Source organism: Spermophilus citellus (genome assembly GCF_964194105.1).
Source record: "Spermophilus citellus genome assembly, chromosome: 4".
Classification (NCBI taxonomy): Eukaryota; Metazoa; Chordata; class Mammalia; order Rodentia; family Sciuridae; genus Spermophilus; species Spermophilus citellus.
The window spans coordinates 50,442,872-50,465,884 of record NC_138185.1 but is presented as its reverse complement, the minus strand read 5'-3'; the positions used below and the strand labels follow the sequence as shown (position 1 = coordinate 50,465,884).

The 23,013-nt window shown below is 37.7% G+C and overlaps 1 protein-coding gene across 5 annotated transcripts in view; it reads left to right on the top strand.

Annotated features, from left to right (window-relative positions):
• Positions 1-23,013, top strand: part of NINL (ninein like) — a 191,251-nt gene that overhangs the window by 83,109 nt on the left and 85,129 nt on the right. For 4 of the 5 annotated variants that reach the window (XM_081291937.1, XM_081291938.1, XM_081291939.1 and 1 more), the window contains 2 exons: positions 14,458-14,648; positions 22,200-22,296. In XM_081291937.1, coding sequence (XP_081148063.1) covers positions 14,469-14,648; positions 22,200-22,296 — 277 coding nt within the window. In that variant the 5' untranslated portion in view covers positions 14,458-14,468. Of the gene's footprint in view, positions 1-13,847; positions 13,939-14,457; positions 14,649-22,199; positions 22,297-23,013 lie in introns of all 5 variants that reach the window. The other variant, XM_081291935.1, reaches the window with a different exon arrangement.

Here is a 23,013-nt window from a genome sequence, read left to right as displayed (position 1 = left end):
GGAGCTACATCCCCAGCCCTTTTTATATGTTTTTATTTTGAGACAGGGTCTCGCTAAGTTGCTTAGGGACTTGCTAAGTTGCTGAGGCTGGTTTTGAACTCACAATCCTCCTGCCTCAGGCTCCCAAGCCACTGGGATTACAGGGTGCACCACCATGCCCAGCTAAAAATAAAAAGGTTTTAAAAGTATATTGACAACAGCAGCCTCCTTTCCCTACACTGCCACCTATACCTCTCCCTAGAGGCAACCACTTTTTTTTTTTTTAAGATTACAAGGACAGTTCATGGAGTTGAACAATAAAACATTTTCACAAAATACAGGGAACCATGACAGAGATGAGGGTCAACTCTGTCACTAACAGGATGAGTGATTCTGTGCTACGGTGAGTTGGAATGACCTCTAAGTTTCCTTCTTCCTCTAAGAAGTTGGACTCTCTTGTCACTATGCTGCTCCAGTGTGCTTTTCTTTTCTTTTTTTTTTTTTAATTTTTATTATTAGTTGTTCAAAACATTACATAGTTCTTGACATATCATATTTCATACATTTGATTCAAGTGGGTTATGAACTCCCATTTTTACCCCGTATACAGATTGCAGAATCACATTGGTTACACATCCACGTTTTTACATACTGCCATACTAGTGTCTGTTGTATTCTGTTGAGGCAGCCACTTTTAACTCTAGGTGTTTATCTTGGTATTTATGCCCCCATTCTTAAATATTCCTGAGTAGAATTGCTTATGCCATTACTTTTTTGTAATTTCTAGGCTTTTTGTTACCAGGCAGAAGTTCAGCCCTCTTAACAGCCTTTCTTTTGTTCTCATGATATCAAGGCTTGGGTTCAATAGTCAGTGTGCATATTTACTCTTAGAATTGTATGATATTATTCTGTAGAACCAAGAAATTGGTGTTGATTATGTTTCCATTCTTTTGCCAGGTTTAGTTTTATAAAGCATAATGTTTTCTAGGTTTTTACTTATTTACTTTTTAATGTGCTTATCCTTATTTTTTTTTCTAGTGCTCCATCAACTTTGTCACTAATCCATCCTGTATCCCTGTTACTTTCCAAATGTGACATATCCATGATTCCCAGCTGCCTGTTCTGCATGTGTTCAGGGCTGCCCTCCTCCAACGAAGTTTTTGTGGCTCAGCTGGGGCCCAGATCCCAGAATCTGTGTCTTCCTCTGTTGAAGGTTAATCCCTCATTTTGCTGAAGTCCATGTTCTGATAGTTTCTTGGTTGATTGGAACATCATCTTCCCTCAATGTGGTCAGCCTCCCTTGGGTACAGGTCGTGATGCTTGGTGCTATGGCTATGGGCCTGGTCTTTCTCTCTGGACGTCTTTAGGGCTTGTTTATTCTGCTGCTCTGAGATTTATGAGGATGAGCTTGGTGTGAGTATTCTTTATTTGTTGTTCCACCCAGCAGGACTTTGCCACATGTCTGCTTGAAGAAATCTTGTGTTATTCCAGTAATATCCCCTTCTCTTCTCTTGGATTTTCTTTTCTTGGCCTTAAAAAGGGGTATGTGAGGTTTTTGTTTTGTTTTGTTTTGGAGTGGGGGTGGACTGGGGAGAGAAAATCTAGATAAAAGATTTGGAGAACAGAGGCAGTTTCAGAAAGCAGGCCACCATATTTTGAACAGTTTTCTTTATTTTTGTTTTGTTTTTTAATTTTAATATTTAGCACGTTGTAGCTATATGTAAGAGTGGGGTTCATTTTGATACATTCATGGATGTGTATATCATAGTTTTCTCAATTTCAGTCTCTGGTACTATCCCCTTCCTTTCTCTCCTCCCTCTCCCCAATCTCCTTCCTCTGCTCTATTGGTCCTCCTTCTATTTATTTATTTTTAGTTGGTGCATTTTAGTTATATATAAAGTCAGATACATTATGGTATATTTATACATGCTCATGGCATACTTTAGTCAATTTTATTCCCCTTTGCCTCTCCTCCTTGCTCACCCTTGGTCCCCTGCTTCTACTCTACTATTCTTCCTTCTGTTTTCATAAGGTCCCACTTTTGTTATTCTTTTTTTTTTTTTTAATCTCTAGCCTCCATATATAAGAGAAAACATTTGACTGGTTTATTTTGCTCAGCTTGATATTCTCTAGTTTCCTCCATTTACACACAAGTGTCATAATTTCAGTCTTGTTTATGGCTAAATAGAACTCTACTGTGTATATAAATCACATTTTCTTTATTTTGTTTTATTTATTTATTCTAATTTGTTATACATGACAGCAGAATGCATTACAATTCATATTTCACATATAAAGCACAATTTTCAAGTCTCTGGTTGTACACAAACTAGAGTCACACCATTCGTGTCTTCATACATGTACTTAGGGTAATGATGACCATCACATTCCACTATCATTACTACCCCCATTCCCACTCCCTTCCCCCCCTCCCCTTTGCCCTACTTAAAGTTCCTCCATTCCTCCCATGATCCCCCTACCCACCCCCATTATGGATCAGCATCCACATATCAGAGAAAATATTTGGCCTTTGTTTTTTTGGGATTGGCTTACTTCACTTAACATGATATTCTCCAACTCCATTCATTTACCTGCAAATGCCATGATTTTATTCTCTTTTAATGGTAATATTCCATTGTGTATATGTACCACAGTTTCTTTATACATTCATGTATTAAAGGGCATCTAGGTTGGTTCCACAATTTAGCTATTGTGAATTGTGCTGCTATAAAGAGTGATGTGTCTGCGTCACTGTAGTATGCTGTTTTTAAGTCTATTGGTATACCACATTTTCTTTATCTGTTTGTCTATTAACAGGTGCCGAGTCTGGTTCTATAAATTGGTTATTGTGGATTGTGCTGCTATAATGTTTGTATGATATCACTATAGTATGCTGATTTTAGATCTTTGGGATAAATACAAATGAGTGGGATAGGTGGATCATATGATGGTTTCATTTCTAATCTTTTGAGGAATCTTTATAATGCTTTCCAAACTGGTTGTACTAATTTTCAGTCCATCAACAATGTATAAGTGTTCCTTTTCCCCACATCCCCAAGCAATTATTGTTACTTGTATTTTTTTTTAATATTTATTTTTTAGTTATAGGTGGACACACAATATCTTTATTTAATTTTTATGTGGTGCTGAGGATCGAACCCAGTGCCTCATGTGTGCCAGGAGAGTGCTCTACCACTGAGCCACAACCCCAGCCCTTGTTACTTGTATTCTTAACAACTGTCATTATTCTGACTGGAGTGAGATGAATCTCAGTATAGTTTTGATTTGCATCTCCCTCATTTCTCATATATTTGTTGGCCATTTGTATTTCTTCTTTTGAGAGATGTCTTTTTAGATATTTTGCCCATTTATTGAGTGGATTATTATTTTGTGTGTGTTGAGCTTTTTGAGTTCTTTATATATTCTGGTTATTAATATGCTGTTGAAAGAGTAGCTGGCACACATTCTTTCCCATCCTGTAGGCTTTCTCTTCCTGCTCTTGTTTCCTTTGCTGTTCAGAAGCTTTTTAATTTAATGCTATTTCACTTTGATTCTTAGTTTTATTTCTTGGGCTTGAAGAATTTTATAAAGATGTTGGTGTTCAAGCCAACATGTTGGAATGTTGCCCCCTCTGTTTTGTTTTAGCAGTCTTAATGTTTCTGGTCTAATTCCTCAGTCTTTGATTCCCTTTGAGTTGATTTTTGTGCAAGATGAAAGGTACTTTCATTCTTCTACATACTGCTATCCAGGTTTTGTAGACACTATCTTTTCTCCAACTTAAGCTTTTGGCACCTTTGTCAAGGACCAGATGACTACATTTATGTTATTTGTCTTTTGTTTTTTTTTTAAAAGGTTTTATTTTTAACTTTTAATTTAAAAAAAGTAAAAAATGTATTGCATATAATTTACTCTTAACCATTTTTTCTTTTTCATTGGTGTGTTATAATTATACAGAATGGTAGGATTTGTTACATATTCATATATGCACATGATATAACAATATCATTTGGCCAATAGCAATATCCCCAGTAATTTCCCTTTTCCTTCCTTCTGGTTCCTTTCCTCCTCTCTACTGATCTCCTTTTGATTTTCATGAGATCTCCACACATATACCTTTCTTTTCCTTTTTCCTCTGTAGCTTTCACCTATGGAAAAAAAATATGACCTTTAACCTTCTGAGTTTGGCATGTTTCACTCAAAATGGCCTCAAGTTCCATTAATTTTCCTGTAAATGACATAATTTCATTTCTCTTTATGGCTGAATGGAACTCCACTTTTCTTTATCCATTTTCTTTATCCATTCATCCATTGATAGACAACTACACTGGTTCTCTTAACCATTTTTTAAGTATACAAATAAATAGTGTTAACTATATTCACATGATTGTATAACAGATCTCTAGAACCTTTTCATTCTGCCCTTCCAGTTTTATTATGTTAAAGCTGAGAAATAAAAAATTGTGTATATTTACAGTATACAAGAAGTAATATTTTGATAAATGTATATGTTGTGACATTACAAATTATTCACATAGCCATTACCTTATACCCTTAACGTTTTTTGTTTGTTTGTTTGTTTGTTTTTGTATGTGTGTGTGGCAGGAGCATTTAAAAACTACTTTTTTAGCAGTTTTCAGGTATTCAATGCATTTTTACTAACTGTAGTCACCATGTTGTGTAGTAGATCCCCAGAACTTACTCATTGTGTCTTCACAAAGGTTTGTTCTCTTTGACCAGCATCTCCATACACATCCCCACCTCAACTCTAGTAACCATCACTCTTTTTGCTTCTGTGAGACCAACTTTTTTAGAGTCCACATATAGGTGAGATCATACATGATTTGTCTTTCTGTGCCTGGATTATTTCACTTAGCCTAGTGTCTTCTAGGTTCATCCATGTTATTACAAATGATAGGATTTTTTTCCAGGCTGAATGGCGTTCATGTGCACATGCGTGTGCTTATGTACCATTTTCTTTATTCGGTCATCTGTTGGTGGTCACTTAAGACTGATTTCATATAAAAATTTTTCATCTTGCAAAACTGAAACTCTATACACATCCAGCAACTCCTTCCCATTTTCTCTCCCCCAGCCCCCAGCCATCACCCTACTACTGTGCGTGTGTGGGTGTGTGATTTTTACTACTCTAGATATCTCATACATATTTGTCCTTTGATGATGGCTTATTTCTCTTAGAATGATGTTCTCCAGTTTCACCCATGTTGCATCAGAATTTTCTTCCTTTTTGAGGTTGATTAATGTTCCATTGCACAGAAATGCCACATTATCTGTCTTCTACATAAGGAAAGTTGCTTCCATTTCTTGGTCATTGTGACTGATGCTGCAGTGAACATGCAAATGTAAATCTCTTTACAACCCTGATTCAGTTCTTTTGGATACTAGAAGCCACCTTCTTTCTTATACCCAGAAGCAGCATTGCTGGGTTATATGGTAATTCTACTTTTTTTTTGAGCAACCTCATTCTTACTATCAATGCTCAAGGATTCTAATTTCTTCACATCTTCCTCTAGATTTGCTACTTTCTGGGATTTTTTGTTTTATGGTAGTGAGATGAACCCAGGGGCACTCTACCACCTAGCTGTATCCTCAGCCCTTTTTAATTTTTATTTTGAAAATGGATCTCGTTAAGTTGCTGAGACTGGCCAAGAACTTGTGATCCTCCTTCTTGTGTTTTTAACATATATTTCTCTAATAGAGAAGTTGTGTGCCTTTTTTTTTTTTCATATGTTCCTACATCATTTGTATATCTTCTTTGGAGAACAGTCTATTTAAATCCTTTCCCCATTTTTAAAAACTGGAATACTTGTTTTGTTCTTCAGTTGTAGAAGTTTTTTAGGTGTTTGGTTGTTAACTCCTTATCAGATATGCAATGTGCAAGTATTTTCTCCAGTTCCATACAGGACTCACTATATAATTCTTAAGTTTGATGTTGTCTCTTTCTTTAAAAAAAATTTATTTTTTTCAATTGTAGTTGGACACAATACCTTTATTTTATTTATTTATTTTTATGTGGTGCTGAGGCTCGAACCCAGGGCCTCCCACGTGCTAGGCAAGTGTTCTACTGCTGAACCACAACCCCAGCCCTCTGATGTTATCTCTTTTGTCCATTTTTGCTCTTGTTGCCCATGCTTTCAGTGCTACACAATGGAAATAATTCCCAAAGCCTTTTCTTTTAATCTCTTCTAAGGATTTTGTAGTTTAGTTCTTACTTGAAGTCTTGGATCCATTTTGAATTAATTTTTAATATGGTATAAGATAGGAGTTAAATCTGATTCTTCTGTTTGTGAGTATCAAGTTGTCTCTACAATATTTGTTGAAGAGGAGACAGTTCTTTCCCTGTTGTGTGGTTTTCACACCCTTGTTGAAGATCTTTTGACCATATATGTGAGGATTTTTCTCTGGGCTCCAGTGGTCTGTGTGTGCCTGTCTTTATGGCAGTACCTCACTTTTTTAATAACTATTTCTATAAGGACTTCTTCTTCTTCTTCCTTTTTTTTTTTTTTTTTTTTTTTTTTTGGTTACTGGGGTTGAACTCAGGGGCAGTCAACCACTGTGCTATATCCCCAGCCCTATTTTGTACTTTAAAGAAATGGAGTCTCGGGCTGGGGTTGTGGCTCAGCCTTAGAGCATTCGACTTGCACGTGGGAGACCCTGGGTTCGATCCTCAGCACCACATAAAAATAAACAAATGAAATAAAAATATTGTGTCCAACTACAACTAAAAAACAAATATTTAAAATAAAAGAAACAGAGTCTCACAGAGTTGCTTAGCACCTCGCTGTTGCTGAAACTAACTTTGAACTTGCCATTCTCCTGCCTCAGCCTCCTGAGCTGCTGTGATTACAGGCTTGTGCAAGCAGGAGGTAATTTCTTATGTCCTTACTTTTTCTAATTCTTTATCTGCTCATTGTTTCCATTTAATGGAAGGTTTTCTTGTACTTACCTTCTAATTCTGCCATTTGATTTTTTTATGGCAAACAGCTGGACATTGTCTAGGATGTGGGCTAGGAAATGTCCTAGCAAATTGTGATCAAAAGGTCTTTTCAACTTATCTGTAGACCTGTTGTACCTGGCTCTCCTGCTTCCCTCTATCTGGCAAGGGCATGGTCTCAGACTCATAGGGACAAGGAAAAGGATGGGAAAGGAGGAATGGCCTATCAGTCAGCCTAGTGAAGTTGAGCAAGGCAGGGTGTAACCCCACCCTCCACTCCACATCAGCTGTTTCTCAGGGGGCAGTAGGTCAGATTGGAAGTTTCCCTACTCAGATGAGTAGGTGGATGGGTTCACACAGATGACTGAGGCTTCATTGCTGATGCAGAGACTGTCCAGTGCCCTTTCACCTCCAGCCCCCATTCCTGCATCCTTCTTCATCCTGCAATATAAGGTCAGGAATGCAGGCAGGTGTGCTCCATGCCTAACTTGCCCTGTGCTTCTGAGAATTTGCTGGGTCTCAGTTTGTGAGATCTTTCCTCTGGGAAGGTTCTCAAGCTTATGTGTCTCCCTACCCCCATGGCTTATCCTCTGCTCCAGCCTAGATCTTTTCTTGTTGTTCTGGGAGAAACAGCCTGGAGTTTCAAGGACTCCATTGTGCCAGTGACCTTCTCTGTGTTTTGCTATTACAGTATCATATATTGTGGTTGCTTAAGCAGGTTCATAAAAACATAAATCCAAACTATCAGACATAAAAATATAAATCTAAACATTTCTGGCATTTGGGAAGTCTGGAGATTGTACGTTAAATTCTCTGCACCATGGTAGGCTCTGAGAATGGGAGTGCTGGCTAGGGCTTTTCGCAGGTACTCATCTGCCTTGTGGGCAAGAGAGCCAAGGCAGGTGTGAGGAAGGTGAGGTCCATGGTGGTCATACCTGCCTGGTTCAGGAGCTCTTCCTCCCAAGGCTGTGTTCCTTAGATGGTATCTTAGTCTGTTTGTGCTACTATAACACAGTATCTAAAGACAGGGAAATTTATAAATAACAGAAATTCATTTCTCACAGTTCTGGAGACTGTGAAGTCCCAAGGTCATAACGCTGACAGGTTTGGTGTCTGGTGAGGGCTGTTCTCTGCTTCCTACATGGAAGAAGGCCTGAGAGCAAAAGGGCCTGAGCTGGTTTCCTCCATCACTTTTACTAGGTACTAATCTGTTTTCAGAACTGACCATGTTTATTTTTAGCAAGGTCGGTGTCTGCAGTGCCCCCTGGGCCCCCTTTGGGCCTGCTCAGCACTCTGCTGTCCATGCTGCTGTAGTCTGAGGCACAGGTTCTTTCCAAGCACCAGCCCTGCTGCCTGGCCTTCCAGGGGGCATGTATTTCTCTGGTCATTCAGCAACTAAAACTTCTATCTCCTGGATAAATCCAAGTCTAGCCTTCAAAATGTGAGTTTGGCTGGGCACTCGGTGACTTGGAAGTCTGGGGCAAGAGGACTGTAAGTTTGAGGCTAGCCTCAGAAACTCAACGAGGCCCTAACAACTTAGGAAGACCCTGTCTCAGAATAATAAATTCAAAGGACTGGGGATGTAGCTCAGTGGTAAAGTACCCATGGATTCAATCCCCGGTACCAAAAAACAAAAACAAAAAACCCTGTGGTCCTGAGAGGAAGTGAGGAAGGGGTTACCCCAGCCACTGTGGGTGATGAGGAAAAGCTGTTCTTGTCAGGTCTTATGGCCTGCAGTTCCAGTCTTTCAAGTTATTTCTTTCTTTCTGTCTCTCCTTGACCCATGAAGGGTGTGTGGTGCTGGGGGATGAGCCTTGCCACAAACAGAGTTTGTTTGTGGGCAGCTTGAGCCCCTCAGGCTCCAGTTGGATACTCTCTTCCTTCTCAGTTTAGAAAAAGAAAGATGCACCTCAGCAAGAACTTCGAATCACCATATTGTGCTGTTGGTTCCCCATGTACATAAAAAGCTGTGACATAGGGACAACTGAGAGCCAAGGCCACCCCTACTTGCCCACAGCTGGGAGACTTTTCTCTTTACCTCCCAATCTTGGGAAAACAGTCCAGCCAGGTAATGCTTCTTCAAACCCACCTGTCCCCTGGAGTACTCCCAAACCATCCCAGAGAAGCAGCCTGCTGGGGTGGGTTAGTTGGAATAGCAATTGGTTCACCCCTTTCAGGGTTCACAGGAGAAATAGGGAGGGATGAATAGGGATTTTTATTACCCATGATTTTTTAAAAACAAAACCTGGATTTGTCTGATGTTTCCTACTAAGAGAATATTTAGATATATTCTGTGGCATTCCTGCATACAAGATCATGTATGGCCTTTTAAAAAACTTTTTTTGTAGTTGTTGGTGGACCTTTTATTTTTTAAAAAAATTATTTATATGTGTTGCTGAGGGTTGAACCCAGTGCCTCATAGATTGTAGGCAAATGCTCTCCCACTGAGACACAATCCCAGTTCCTTGTATGGTGTTGTTTTTAAATGAGGAAGATATGGAAAGATCTCTGAGAATATCAGTTAAAAGAACAAGTTGCAAAATAATATGTCCTTTTCCATGTGAAAATAATGTATATCTATGTGTTTTATGTATGCACACGTGCATGACTGACTTTATATATTATAGAGACTTGGAAATAGTCTCAAAGCCTACACTCTGAGTAGTGGTTTTCATTAGGAATCAGGTTGGGTGGAGGGATGGAGTTTTGTTGTTGTTTTGTTTGTTGTTAATTTATATACTTCTAATTTTTTAAATTGATTACAACTAAATATAGGGGAAAATAGAGGAGATTTCAAAACAGGATTTGTCTACCATTCATGAAGATGTGGGAATGGGAACACTGAAGGAAGTATTACTATGTTTAGCTCTGCCTGAGGTCAGCCCCTCCCATTCACCCGCACCACTGTGTTCTCATTCCTTGCCTTTCAGATTCTGAATTGTACCACTTGTCTTTTTTTATTTTAATATTTTTTTAGTTGTCAGTGGATTTTTATTTTATTTATATGTGATGCTGAGACTGGAACCCAGTGCCTCATACATGCTAGGCAAGCACTCTACCACTGAGCCATAACCCCAGCATCCTCACTTGTCTTTCTTACTGTGTGTTCTCCTGTGAATTTACTTCTGGCTTTATCAAAAATTGGCATTTGCAAATATCAACAGGTTTTTTGTTTGTTTGTTTGCTTTTGTTTTGTTTGTTTTGGTTTTTGATACTGGGGATTGAACTCAGGGGCACTTGGTCACTGAGCCACATCCCCAGCCCTATTTTGTATTTTTTATTTAGAGACAGGGTCTCACTGAGCTGCTAAGCACCTCGCTGTTGCTGAGGCTGGCTTTGAACTTGCAATTCTCCTGTCTCACCCTCCTGAGCCACTGGGATTACAGGTGTGCACCACTGTGCCTGGCTCAAATATCAATATTATGTAGATCAGGATGAAAGGTTTTTGTCTACCAAAGAAAATAGTTTGAAAGATGTTGACTTAAGAAAGTTCAGTTTACTTTCTTACCGATTGTGGATGTTTTTCTGTCCATTTTTATTCTGGATGCTTCTTGCAGTGGGTTGAAAGAGTTACAGGTGTTCACCCTTCTTTGACCTTTCCTAACATCTGCGTAATCCTGTATGACAAAGTAATAAATAATTTGGTTAGCAAGCTGGGCGCACCCACAGAGATTGTTGAACAGGTTCATTACCATTTTATACTTCATGAGAGCTGAGATCATGAACTGGTTTATGTATCCTTAGTGTGGACACTGGCTAATTGTATACATTTTACAAACAAGTGTTTAAGAGATCAGAGAAGGCATTCTGCCTACTACAGTCACAGTGAAATATCAGGATGAAGATTCTACTTTTTTGTTTGCTGTTTAAACAAGGTCTCATTCTGTTGCCCAGGCTGATCCTAAATTCCTGGGCTCAAGGCATCCTTCTGCCTTAACTTCCCAAGTGCTGGGATTATAGGTATACTTCATCATGCCCAGCTTTAATGTTGATTTTTTTTTTGTTATTAGTTTTATTGCTTTTTCAACTAAGATGTTAAGCATGCAGAATTCCCATTGAAGGCTTAGTCTGAACATATTTCAGTCCTTGATACAGTTCTGACTCAGATCTCCCTGCCTTTTGTAAGTGTTGGCAAGTAAACACCATCTGCATCTATTAAGTTGGCATTTATTGTGATGTGGCCTACTAGTAAGATGTGTTGCTTCATTATTTCATGTTTGTGAATGATCTGATTATTAATGAGTTTGATTGACTTTGTTTCCTTATCACGTTTCCTCTTAGATTTTTTCCTTAGTTTTTGTGCCTATATAATAGTCTGAACCATATGAAATTGCCATATTTGTGGGTCAAAATGGTTAAACTTTAGTGGTTTGGTTGGTTCATCCTAATATCTTTAGGACTTTAGTACTTTTCATGTTTTCTCAACATTTTTTTCCAGGTTTTTAAAAGTATTCTACTTGATATAAAATTTTTGAGAAATATAAAAAGTACAAAATAAGAAATATAAGCATATAATACCACGAAAGAATCTTACCATTTTAGTATAATTGAATTTTTCTTTTCCTTTCTTAAAATGTTTCCCCTAGAAATTGTAGACATTTCATGACACAATTGTTACAAGGCATAAATGAATTATTATATATAAAATGACCAATAACTATATTAGCTATATAATTAAAATAGCTTTTATTCTTCCTCACTATTTTTCCATATTTTTATTGGTGATTATACTTGTACATAATTTGTATATTTGTACATGCCCACAATATAACAACATAATTTGGCCCATATCATTCCTCAGTATTTCTACTTTTCCTCCCCTCCTTCCTCTTCCTGGTCTCTTTCCTCTAGTCTACCGATTTCCCTTTGGTTTTCATGAGATTCTCTCCTGCCCTACCTTTTACTTTTTCCTCTCTAATTTCTACATATGAAAGAAAACATATGACCCTTGAGCTTCCGACTTTGGCTTATTTCATTTGATGTGATATTCTCAAATTCTATGCAGTGTCTTGCAGATGACATGATTTCATTCTCCTTTCTGACTAAATAAACCTACATTGTGTATATATACCACATGTTTTAATCCATTCATCCATTGGTGCATCCTATGCTGGTTTCATAATTTGGCTATTATGAATTATGAACATGCATGGGTATGCATGTATCACGATAGCATGATGGCTTTAATTCTTTAGGATAAATACCAGGTCATATGTGGTTTCATTTCTAATCTTTTGAGGAAATTCTTACAGATTTTCTTTTTTTTTTTTTTTTTTTTTTTTTTAAAGAGAGAGTGAGAGAGGAGAGTGAGAGAGAGAGAGAGAATTTTTTTAATATTTATTTTTTAGTTCTCGGCGGACACAACATCTTTGTTGGTATGTGGTGCTGAGGATCGAACCCGGGCCGCACGCATGCCAGGCGAGCGCGCTACCGCTTGAGCCACATCCCCAGCCCCTCTTACAGATTTTCATAGTGGTTGTAATAATTTACAAACCCACTAGGTGTTTGTTTGTTTTTTTCTCCACATCCTCTCCAGCATTGATTATTGTTTGTATTCTTGATGACTGCCATTCTGACTGGAGTGAGATGAAATCTCAATGTAGTTTTGATTTTCATTTCCCTAAATGCTAATGATATTGAACATTTTTTTGTATATTGGTTGTCCATTTGTGTTCCTTTTGAGAAATGTCAGTTTAATTTCTTTGCCCCTTTATTAATTGGGTTATTTGATTTTTAGGTATTAAGTTTGTTGAATTCTTTATATATTCTGGATATTAATTTTCTGTTGAAAGAGTAGCTGGCAAAGATATTCTCCCATTCTATGGGTTTTCTCTTTACATATCTAATTGTTTCTTTTGCTGTGTAGAGGCTTTTTAATTTTGATGCCATCCCATTTAATAACTCTTGTATTCTGTCTCAATATTTATTAACTATACTTCCCATACTAGTAAATATTTTTATAGAAATATGAGTTTTGAGATAATTTAATATTATGTCATATAAACACACTTGTAATTTAACAAACATTTTTCCTTTGTTTTATTTTTATTTATTTTTTTTAAAGAGAGAGAGAGAGAGAGAGAGAGAATTTATTTATTTATTTACTTAGTTATTGGCGGACACAACATCTTTGTTTGTATGTGGTGCTGAGGATCGAACCCGGGCCGCACGCATGCCAGGCGAGCGCGCTACCACTTGAGCCACATCCCCAGCCCTTTTCCTTTGTTTTATAATTTAGGTTGTTTTCTTTCCTGTTCTTTCATAAGTAATACTCCGATGAACTCATATCTTTGTCTGTATCTGTTTCATAAGTACAAAGGAATTTTATGTAAGTGAATAATTAGATCAGATCAAAGGAATATTTATGTTTTTATATATAGACACAGTATCCTGCAGAAATACTTATTGGTTGGTCCTTTCTCTGGTGATGTGTAAGATCTTTCTTATTAGTCTTCAGTCTGAGTGAGCAAGGAAGGTTTTTAGTCTGGATAATTTGATAGTCACAAATAGTCTTCTTGTTTTAGTTTGAATGCTTTTAGATGGTTTGTTAATCATATGATTTCTTGGGAGATATATTCATATCCTGTGTGTATCTTTATTGGAGTTGCCATGTTTTCTTATAAGCACTTTAGTGAAATTTGGGTTAAGTTTTTACTACTAATTTTAGTATTTGTAAGTAAATACTTGTATTTGTAAGGGAAAGACCCTGTATTTGTAAGGAAAAAACACATTAGTTTATGTACACAGAAAAATTGAAATGTATGTTAGCCAAAATACTAATAAATTTTTAGGTGGTAGAATTTTGGATGCTTTATCTTTGAATTTAGCTTTTTTTTTCTTTTTCCTTTCCCTTTCTTTCTCTTCTCTTTTCTCCTCTTCCTCCCCCTTCCCTCTTCTCCTCTCTTTTCTCTTCAAGACAGTCTTACTGTGTTGCCCAGGTGGGCCTCAAACTCCTGGACTCAAAGTGATCTTCTTGCCTCAGCCTTGCAGGGAGCTTGAGACTACAGGTGCATGTCACAGAGTCCCACGTTTCCTTTTTTCTGTTTATTCTATAATAAATTTTTTAATTATTTATTTTATTTTATTTTATTTTATTTTTGGTACTGGAGATTGAACTCAGAGGCAGTTGACCACGGAGCCACATCCCCAGCCTTATTTTGTATTTTATTTAGAGACAGGGTCTCACTGAGTTGCTTAGTGCCTCGCCATTGCTGAGGCTGGCTTTGAACTCGCTATCCTCCTGTCTCAGACTTCAGAGCTGCTGAGATTACAGGTGTGTGCCAGCCATTTTCTTGTGATTTATGATTAAAGCACTGGTCTTTCTATCCTGAGTCCTTGTTAATTGCTTCAGGCCTTTTGCGTAAAGGTGAAATTAATTCCTCCCAGCTGCACTTGACTCTAATACAACTCCTGATGTCTGTTCCCGCATACCAGCTCTGTGACCTGTGTTTGTCCAGCCATGTAGAAAGGATGTGGGGTGGCAAGAAACTTGTCCTAACGTTTTTATTTTCCACTGTCATGGCTAGCCTGCTATGGGATGGATGAAGAGGAGAACCACTATGTCTCACAGCTCAGGGAAGTCTACAACAGCTGTGACACTACTGGGACAGGATTTCTGGACCGAGATGAGTTGACCCAACTGTGCTGTAAGCTTCACCTGGAAAAGCAGCTGCCTATACTCCTGCAGACTCTTCTTGGAAGCAACCACTTTGCCAGGGTGGGTATTAGATTCCATTTTCATGAAGAAGAGCACAGAGTTGTGTAGTTGGCTATTATAAGTATTAGGTAAATATCAGTTGAGGAAAGATACTTGTCAAAGGAAAGTTATTAGCAAATGGAATGATGTTTTCCTGCTTTGCCAATCCTACAATTTAGGAAATTCTTTAGGATTACTTTTTTTTTTTTTTTTACTGCGAGAGTAACTTTCAGAGGTTTTTCTTGGGAATAGAATGGAGAAAAGTTTGGGTAAGGGGTTACCAAACTTGAATCTAGTAGCAACTCAGCTGGTAAATCATTCAGATATAATTTCAGACTACCTTAGGGCAGATTGTCTTAGAAAATTAACCAACTTGAAATTTATTGAACTTAAATGATACCCATCTTCAAGGTGCCTGTAATTTCATCTAGGCCAGATAGAAAATGGAAACACTAGGAAATTCAAGGTCACCTAGAGTGGTGACCTACATTCTATACCACAACCTGCTCTCAGTATCAGAAACACTAAAAGGCACCCTGGACCTTCCTTTCTACTTCTTAGAAGTCTTAATGATTAAAAAAAAAAAAACTAAAACAAAAAAACCCAGTACCAATTATCACACTGGTCATTTTTGATGAAAGAACATTTTCCCCATAGAATTTAATAAAACTACTTTCATTTTAAATGGAAAAAACTCCACTCTGTAAATTTAGTCATTAATACATAACTCTAATTTTAAAAATAAATATTGTAATATTTGAATTAGCAAGGTTGTTTTTGAACCTTGCTAATGTTTATTTTAAAATCCTAGATCTTGCTATTATTAAGCCAGAAAGGAAATATGCCTAAACTTCTTGTGACTACCATGAGGAATTTCCATGCCTGTTTTATATTATATCATTTTGGGGTGTTTTAAAAAAAAATACCAGTAGGGATGCTGGGGTTGTGGCTCAGCAGTGGAGCACTTGCCTAGCACGTGCAAAGCACTGGGTTCGATCCTCAGCACTACATAAAAATAAATAAATAAAGGTATTATGTCCAACTACAACTAAAAATATATATATTTAAAAAGGGGGGGACTGGGGCTGGGGCTTAGTGGTAGAGCGCTTGCCTAGCACGTGCAAGGCCCTAGGGTTTATCCTCAGCACCACATATGAATAAAGGTATTGTGTACAACTACAACTAAAATAATAATAATAATAATATTTTTTAAAAATGACCAGTGGGGAGGATCTTAACCTTGAATATTTTAAATTTGGGCAGAGAGACTTCTTCTTAAAAAAAAATGATTCTTAACATAGTGACACTGGGAGTAATTTTAAAGTCAAACATGACTCTCCCTTTCATTTCAATGAATGAGTCGGAGATCATATGGAGATGGGTGGGTTGTCTTGTTAGGGCAAACATCTGAATGCCAATGGGGTTCTTTCTGTTTTGAGAGTTATGAAAGTGAAGGGCATGAGGAAACATACAAGTCCAAATGGTATATATATTGTATGTTAATGGTATATGTAAATTATATTATAACCAGTCTAAAATGGCACCAAACTGGTCCATCATATCCTTCTACTGCCTGATGGAAGATAGTCAGCTAATAATCATTTTATCAAAGATGCAAAGGAAACCTGATTAGATTAAGCAAAACTTGCCATTTTATTATCCATGAATATATATATCAAACATTTTTGAAGCACCTCATAATGTGTTAATCAATACCAGCTGTTAGGAATGCAGAGCTGAGAGAAATACAATTTCTATCTTAATGGGAAATGTATATAGGCAGGGTTATTCAAGATTAGAACTTGTCTTTTCATTTTGGGATTGATTAAATAAATTCTAGTAGGTCCATATGATGAAATTTTATGCAGCCCTAAAAAGAAATGAGACTTCAGCCATTTCAGTGGTGGCAAGTTAGCAAACTCTGGCCAACCTTCCTCATAGGGCAAGTAAACCAAAAATCTCAAAGACAGTAAAGAGCAAAACAGACTTAGCAAGAAATTACTAGTCCAAAAATCCGTGCTAAACCAAGTACCTAGAGAGGTGACCTCAACACACAAAACCCCATTTGCCCTCAGAATATTTTCTGATCATAAGTAAACAACTGTAAAATTGATCTCAGGGGACTCAAAAGGTAAATATGTCAAAACCAGGTTTGCCCAATGTTAGAATGTGGGAAACCAGCCCCAAATTTAAGGGAGAATTCTAATGGGTAATACCTGTTGGACAAAGATGACTTTCTTGTCAGTCAACTTTTGTGCTTCTTTGTGGTTTGGTCTTGTGTCCCCCTCAGAGTCTACATATCCTCAAGCCTTTCATTAAAACATTGGTATTGCTGTGACATCTGGCAAAGGCAAACAAATGCTTACTCTTAAGCTCTGAAATTAGTCCTAAGTAATAGCTAAATGCAATGACCAGCATACAATTGGGTTAGCGGGCACAAACAAACAAATCAGGTTGAGTAAGAACCAACAAAAACAAGGAACAATGGAAGCAGACCCACAAAATGTAAAACAATTATTGTTACCATATTAGGAGACTTTTAAAAAATGAATTTGAAAAGATCCATAGGACTTCTTAGAGGGATGGCTAAGAAATGATATAACAAATCTAAACATGGAAACAAATTAGACTGAAAAGTCTAATCATCCAGAATGTAGCATGAAGATAGATAAAAACAAAAAGATGGTAAAGGGGTAGAGTGATAAGGTTCAGGATTCTTTGAATTGGAGACCCAGGAGGAAAGGAGAGAAGCATTATATGAAGAGATACTAGGAGATAATGTTCAGAACAGATGAAGCATACCGCTTGGGATTCCAAAAGCCCATGGTATTCCAAAGAGTATAAATAAAAAGAAATCCTCACCTGACTATACTGTTGTGGTACTGAAGGAAAACAGACAGACATGTTAAAAGTGGTCACAGGTGGGTGATCTCTTTGTTTTTCTTATAACTGCATCTGAATCTATAACTATCTCAAAATGAAAAGTTTAACAATTTTTTAAAAAATTAGCCAGAGAAAATGCATATCCTAAAAAATGAACCATAGTTAGATCGATAGCTGCCTTCTCCACTGCAATAGAGGGAAGAATACAGTGGTCAGTCCAATGTGCTGAAAGAAAATAACTGCTGACCTAAGGTTCATTCCTGGCAAAAGTGTCTTCTGAGAATAAAGGTGAAAAAAAAAAATCCCTCTAGATGTGAGAAACAGAATTCTGCTTAGCAGTGAAAGAACACAGAGGCAAACACATAGGATTTGTTGAGCACCTGCAGCAGTCAGCTCATAATCCAGTTGGGCTGACAGAAAAATAATTGTATACACAGGGAAAGTAGCAGCTTGCCATCATGGTGTTACCACTGAAGTATAACACCGAGGCAAGTGTAGAGTGGAAAGTGGAAGGTTTTATTAAAGGACAGCAGACAAGACTTCTCCCCCGGAGGAAGAAGGGGACCTGAAAGGCAGAGTCCTTGGAAGGAGGAGGTCTTTCCTTTTTTATATCTAAGGTCTTCTTTTAGTCCTCCCACATTCCTGTCCTTTATTTCCCTCTATCCTGCAGTGATAGAATGCAGGTGGGAAGGCCCAAAGGTGGGAGATAGGTGGACTGGAGGAGTAATCTGGGCAGGAAGGGCCTGGGGACATTAATTAATTAATTAATTAATTAATTAATTAATTTCCCTAACTGCTGTTCTGGTTTCCTGGACTCCATTTGATAATGGTCTCCATTTTCTTTATCTTACTCAATATTAGACCCAATTTACCTAACTACACTAACTACCTATTTTTATGCTCGAATTCAGGACCCCCAAAAGACCACTAGAGACCAAGATCGATGTAAGCAGCAAAGAGGTGTTTATTGCGAGCTAGCTCGGTCCTCCCAAGCACACAGCAACTGGTGACGCTGAGAGGCTTGAAGCCCAGGGTTTGCAGCAGTTTATACATTCTTTGGAGAAGGCAGGAACCCCCACATACATCATAGCATCTCTTAGCAAATCATCACACACCGCGGGAAAATCAAATAACAACTCTAAAACATGATTAGCACTTTCACTGGTGGGAACAAGTTGGGTAGGGGTGATTGGTTACTACAAGAGGGGGATTCATTTGAACTGATTGATTTAAGCCAAGAGGGGTGTTCATGCTTAACTACATGGTTTCCCAACACCATAAACTACTGGGAGGATCATCTGGCATCCCAGGTATTTCCTTGTCTCATGCTGATTGGTGGCTGCTAGGGGGTGCTATGGGTCCCCACCTAGCCTGACTGAGTCAGGGACACCTGGCACAGCAGATCTCTCCTGTTATTTGTAGATAAACAACTTAGCAGGGTGGGAATGTGCCTAGGAGTGCTCTGTGGGTCTTTCCAAGGACAAAGGTCATGTCCCTTCCTTGGACAGGCTTTGCTCTGAGGTAGAGGCTGGTTTTTCACTATCTTTAAATCTGGCTTCAGTGGGAGAAACAGAGATATGCTCATTCAAGTTCTTTGCAAGATTTGGAAATCAGAATAACTGCTCCTGCAGCTCTAACATCTGTGGTGCTGATACTGCCAGTTACTGAAGAGTAACTGATGAGTTCTGCTCCCTCACACGTTGAAGTATAACACTAGAGAAGTACGCTGAGGCAAGCATATAAAGCAGGGTTTATTTTAAGAGGGTTTCCTGGTATCCCAAGAAGTGAGAGGTTTTTGCCTTTTTAAAAATTAATTAATTAAGTAAGTAAGTAAGTAGTTGCAGTTGGACAGAATGCCTTTATTTTATTTGTTTATTTTTATGTTGGTGCTGAGGATCAAACCCAGTGCCTCATGCATGCGAGGCAAGCACTCTGCCACTGAGCCATAGCCACAGCCCTGCTTTTGCCCTTTTTTATATGTCCTAGGCTTCCTTTGTTCTTCCCCTTCTCTTTCTCCTTCCTGCAAATGTGACTAGGTTCAGGAAATACTCTGTGGGATGGCCCAAAGTGGGAAACAGGTGAGCTGAAGAGGCCTGAGAGGAGTGATCTGGGCAGGAAGGGGGAGTAATTAACAACTCCCTGTAGGAGATGAGAATCCCTGGGACAACAGGTTGGAGCAGGGTCAGGTTCTTGATAAGAGTGGAGGAAGGGCTGTGAAGGAACTAACATTTCAATCCCTCCAGTCTCTGGATCTGACCCTTGCCTGTCTGCCTAACTCTGGCTTCAGTGCTATTTTGACCTAATAGCTCTTCTGTTCATTTATTTCTGCCTGGGTTTCATTGAAGCATAGAGAAAAGAGCACATAGCAAAATGTTCAGCACAAGGAATATTCCAAACTGAGCACACCTGTGTGACCTGAACCTTTGCTAATCTTCTTTACTTCAGTAACACTTTTTACCTAAAAATCCATTTTCTTTTATATCAAAAAGATATAAAAGCCCTTGAATGCCTGCTCATGTGCCTTTTGGTCCCTCTGTCACCAGAGGTTAGCCACCTTCCTGGCACTAATGTCATAGGTTTGTTTTGCTAAACTTTACATAAATGAAAATGTACTCTACATACTCAATACATACTCTTTGTATCCTTTTATTCAATATTATGTCGCTGAGATAATTTCACATTGTTATGTCTATTAGTGGCTTGTTTTTTTTCTCCCCAAGGCCATATATTTTGTTGTGTGACACTATTATGTGGTTTATTGGTCCTTTCTGTTTAAATGGGATCAGAGTAATTTCCACTATTCTATAAGAATAAATGATATGTTATAAATTGTTATTCTGCTAAGAAAAAAAGATAGCATGTGAAATTAAAACATCTCAGACAAACTAAGAGTTTGGCATTAGTATATATAAGGAAAATGAAATTATAAATGTCATTTTTTAAATAGATGGAAAATTATCCCAGATGCAAGGTCAGAAATGCAAGAAGAAATGAAAAACAGTGTGATTCTAAATGAACATCCACTAGGTGAAATTAAAATTAACATTTTTGAGGGTTGAAAATATAAAAAACTATAATTCATGATAACAAAGATATCAAAGTCAGGAGTGTAGTAAGTGGACTTTTTAAGCATTATACTTGCTTTGCATTATCAGAACATGGCAAGAGTATTGATTAATAGTCAATTTTGTGAAACAAAGAATACATTTTGCAAGTTTCAAGATAATTAGTAAAAGAACCGAAAAGACTATATAACTTCTAAATTAATAAAGAGAAAATGAAGTCCTAAAATATAACTATTTAAATATAAATATAAAAATAAAATCAATAATCCAAAGAACAGAATGAAAAGTACAAGCAAGTAGGTCAGTTTGAAAGTACAAAATAAAGTAGTGATTAAAATCCAAATATATCAGTAATTACATTAAGTATACGTAGACTAAATATTTCAGTTAAAAGATAGTCTAGAAAAAAAAGAGCTATAATACTGCTCACAAGAGATAATCTGAAACAAGGACATAAATAATTGGAGTTAAAAGTTTGAAAAGATGTGTCATATAAACACTGACAAAAAGAAAGTTGGGGTAATTTTTTGATATAAAAAAATGGATTTTTAGGTAAAAAGTGTTACTGAAGTAAAGAAGATTAGCAAAGGTTCAGTTCACCAAAGGGATGTAATATATATTCTGTGACCCAGGATCCTATTCTTAGGTGTGTGCAATGGAGAAATCGCAAAGGTCATGTGAAGCATTGTTTAAATTAGGGTGTTTTTTTTTTAAGAGAGAGAGAGAGAGAATTTTTAATATGTATTTTTTAGTTTTTGGCGGACACAACATCTTTGTTTGTATGTGGCGCTGAGGATCGAACCCGGGCCTCACGCATGCCAGGCGAGCATGATACCGCTTGAGCTACATCCCCAGCCCAAATTAGGTTTGTTTTTAATAATTAAACACTGGGAACAGTGGAAAGGTATGTCAGTAGAACAATGGATTGATGGTGGCATGGTTATATAGGAGAATACTATGCAGCAGAGAAAATGAATGAAGTATACCTATACACAGCAACTTAAATGAATATTGTAGAAGTAATGTTGAACCATAAAAGCAAGATAAAAACAAGAATTTTACAATTACATTTAAATCAAATTCAAAAAAGAGCCAAATCCAAAACATGTTTTTTAAAACATGGATGGTCTGTTTCTTGATGGAAAGTGATATAATTAATATTTGTTTTATCTGTATTAATGTTTTATAGTCATCAGATTCCTTTTTTATACACTGGTTTCTTTCTAATTTTTAGAATTTTTCTCATTTTTAGAGATGGGTCTCACTGTGTTGCTCAAGTTGGCCTTGAATTCCTGGGCTCCAGTGATCCTCCTCCCTCAGCCTCCTAAGTAGCTGGGACTATAGTACACACCACTGCATCTGGCTACTGTTTACTAATTATGTTGATCTGCTTTTATAAAACTGTGTTTTATTTGGTGGTGAGATTATGGTTCATTGTTGCCTTCTTATTATATTCTTCTATTGTAAATAATCTTAAGGACATATATGATAAGTACACATATGAAAAAATAAAATGAATGTCCTCAAACTATAAGGCAATAATCAGATGTTTCTGAGGAAAAAAAGGCTGTCATTCGGGTCTGTCTAAAGTAACATTGTCCTCTTTTTTCTTAAATTCATACAGGTTAACTTTGAGGAATTTAAGGAAGGTTTTGTGGCTGTGCTGTCATCCACTGTTGGTGTTGGCCCCTTAGATGAAGAGAGTAGTTCTTTGGAATCAGGTAAGAGGGTTTCCTCCTGTCAGCTTTAGTTTCTTTTCATTACTTGTGGCCTGAGTATAACCAAGCAGTTCTGTAAACTAAATTCTAACCCCACTTTCTGTCACTACCAAACTATGTAGACTTGGGCAAAACATTTGGACCTTTCCTCCTTTCATTTCCTCATCTGTAAAGTAGTGGCATTTAATGACATATGCTGTGCCTGCAGCGGATGGCTTCACCAGATCCAGTGTGTAATGGGTGTGGAGGAGGGAGCAGTGCAGTGCTGATGGAAGTGTGGCTCTCCAGGGCTCTCAGGGTGACAAACAGGCAGGCTGTCTACCTGCACAGGATACTCTGGCATCCACTTTGTCACAGATTCTTTGCTTTCCATCACGGTGATCAATATACCTGACAAGAACAACTTAGAAAATGAAAGACTTATTCTGACTCATTGGTTCATTTCATGGTCAGCTGGCTCCATTGCTTTGGGCCTTAGATGAGGCAGAATATTAACATCCCCCGGGGTTTGTGGCAGAGGAGAACTGCTCAGCTCATGGAAACCAAGAAGCAGAGAGAAGGAGAGAGAGCAAGGGTCAGCGGACAAGAGACAGTTCCCAAGGACACAATCCCAGTGACACACTCTAACCACACTCCACCTGCCTATAGTTTTCTCCTCCTTCCAGGATCCTTTGAGATCATAAATCCATCAAATGCTCAGAGACATGTGATCTGCGAGGT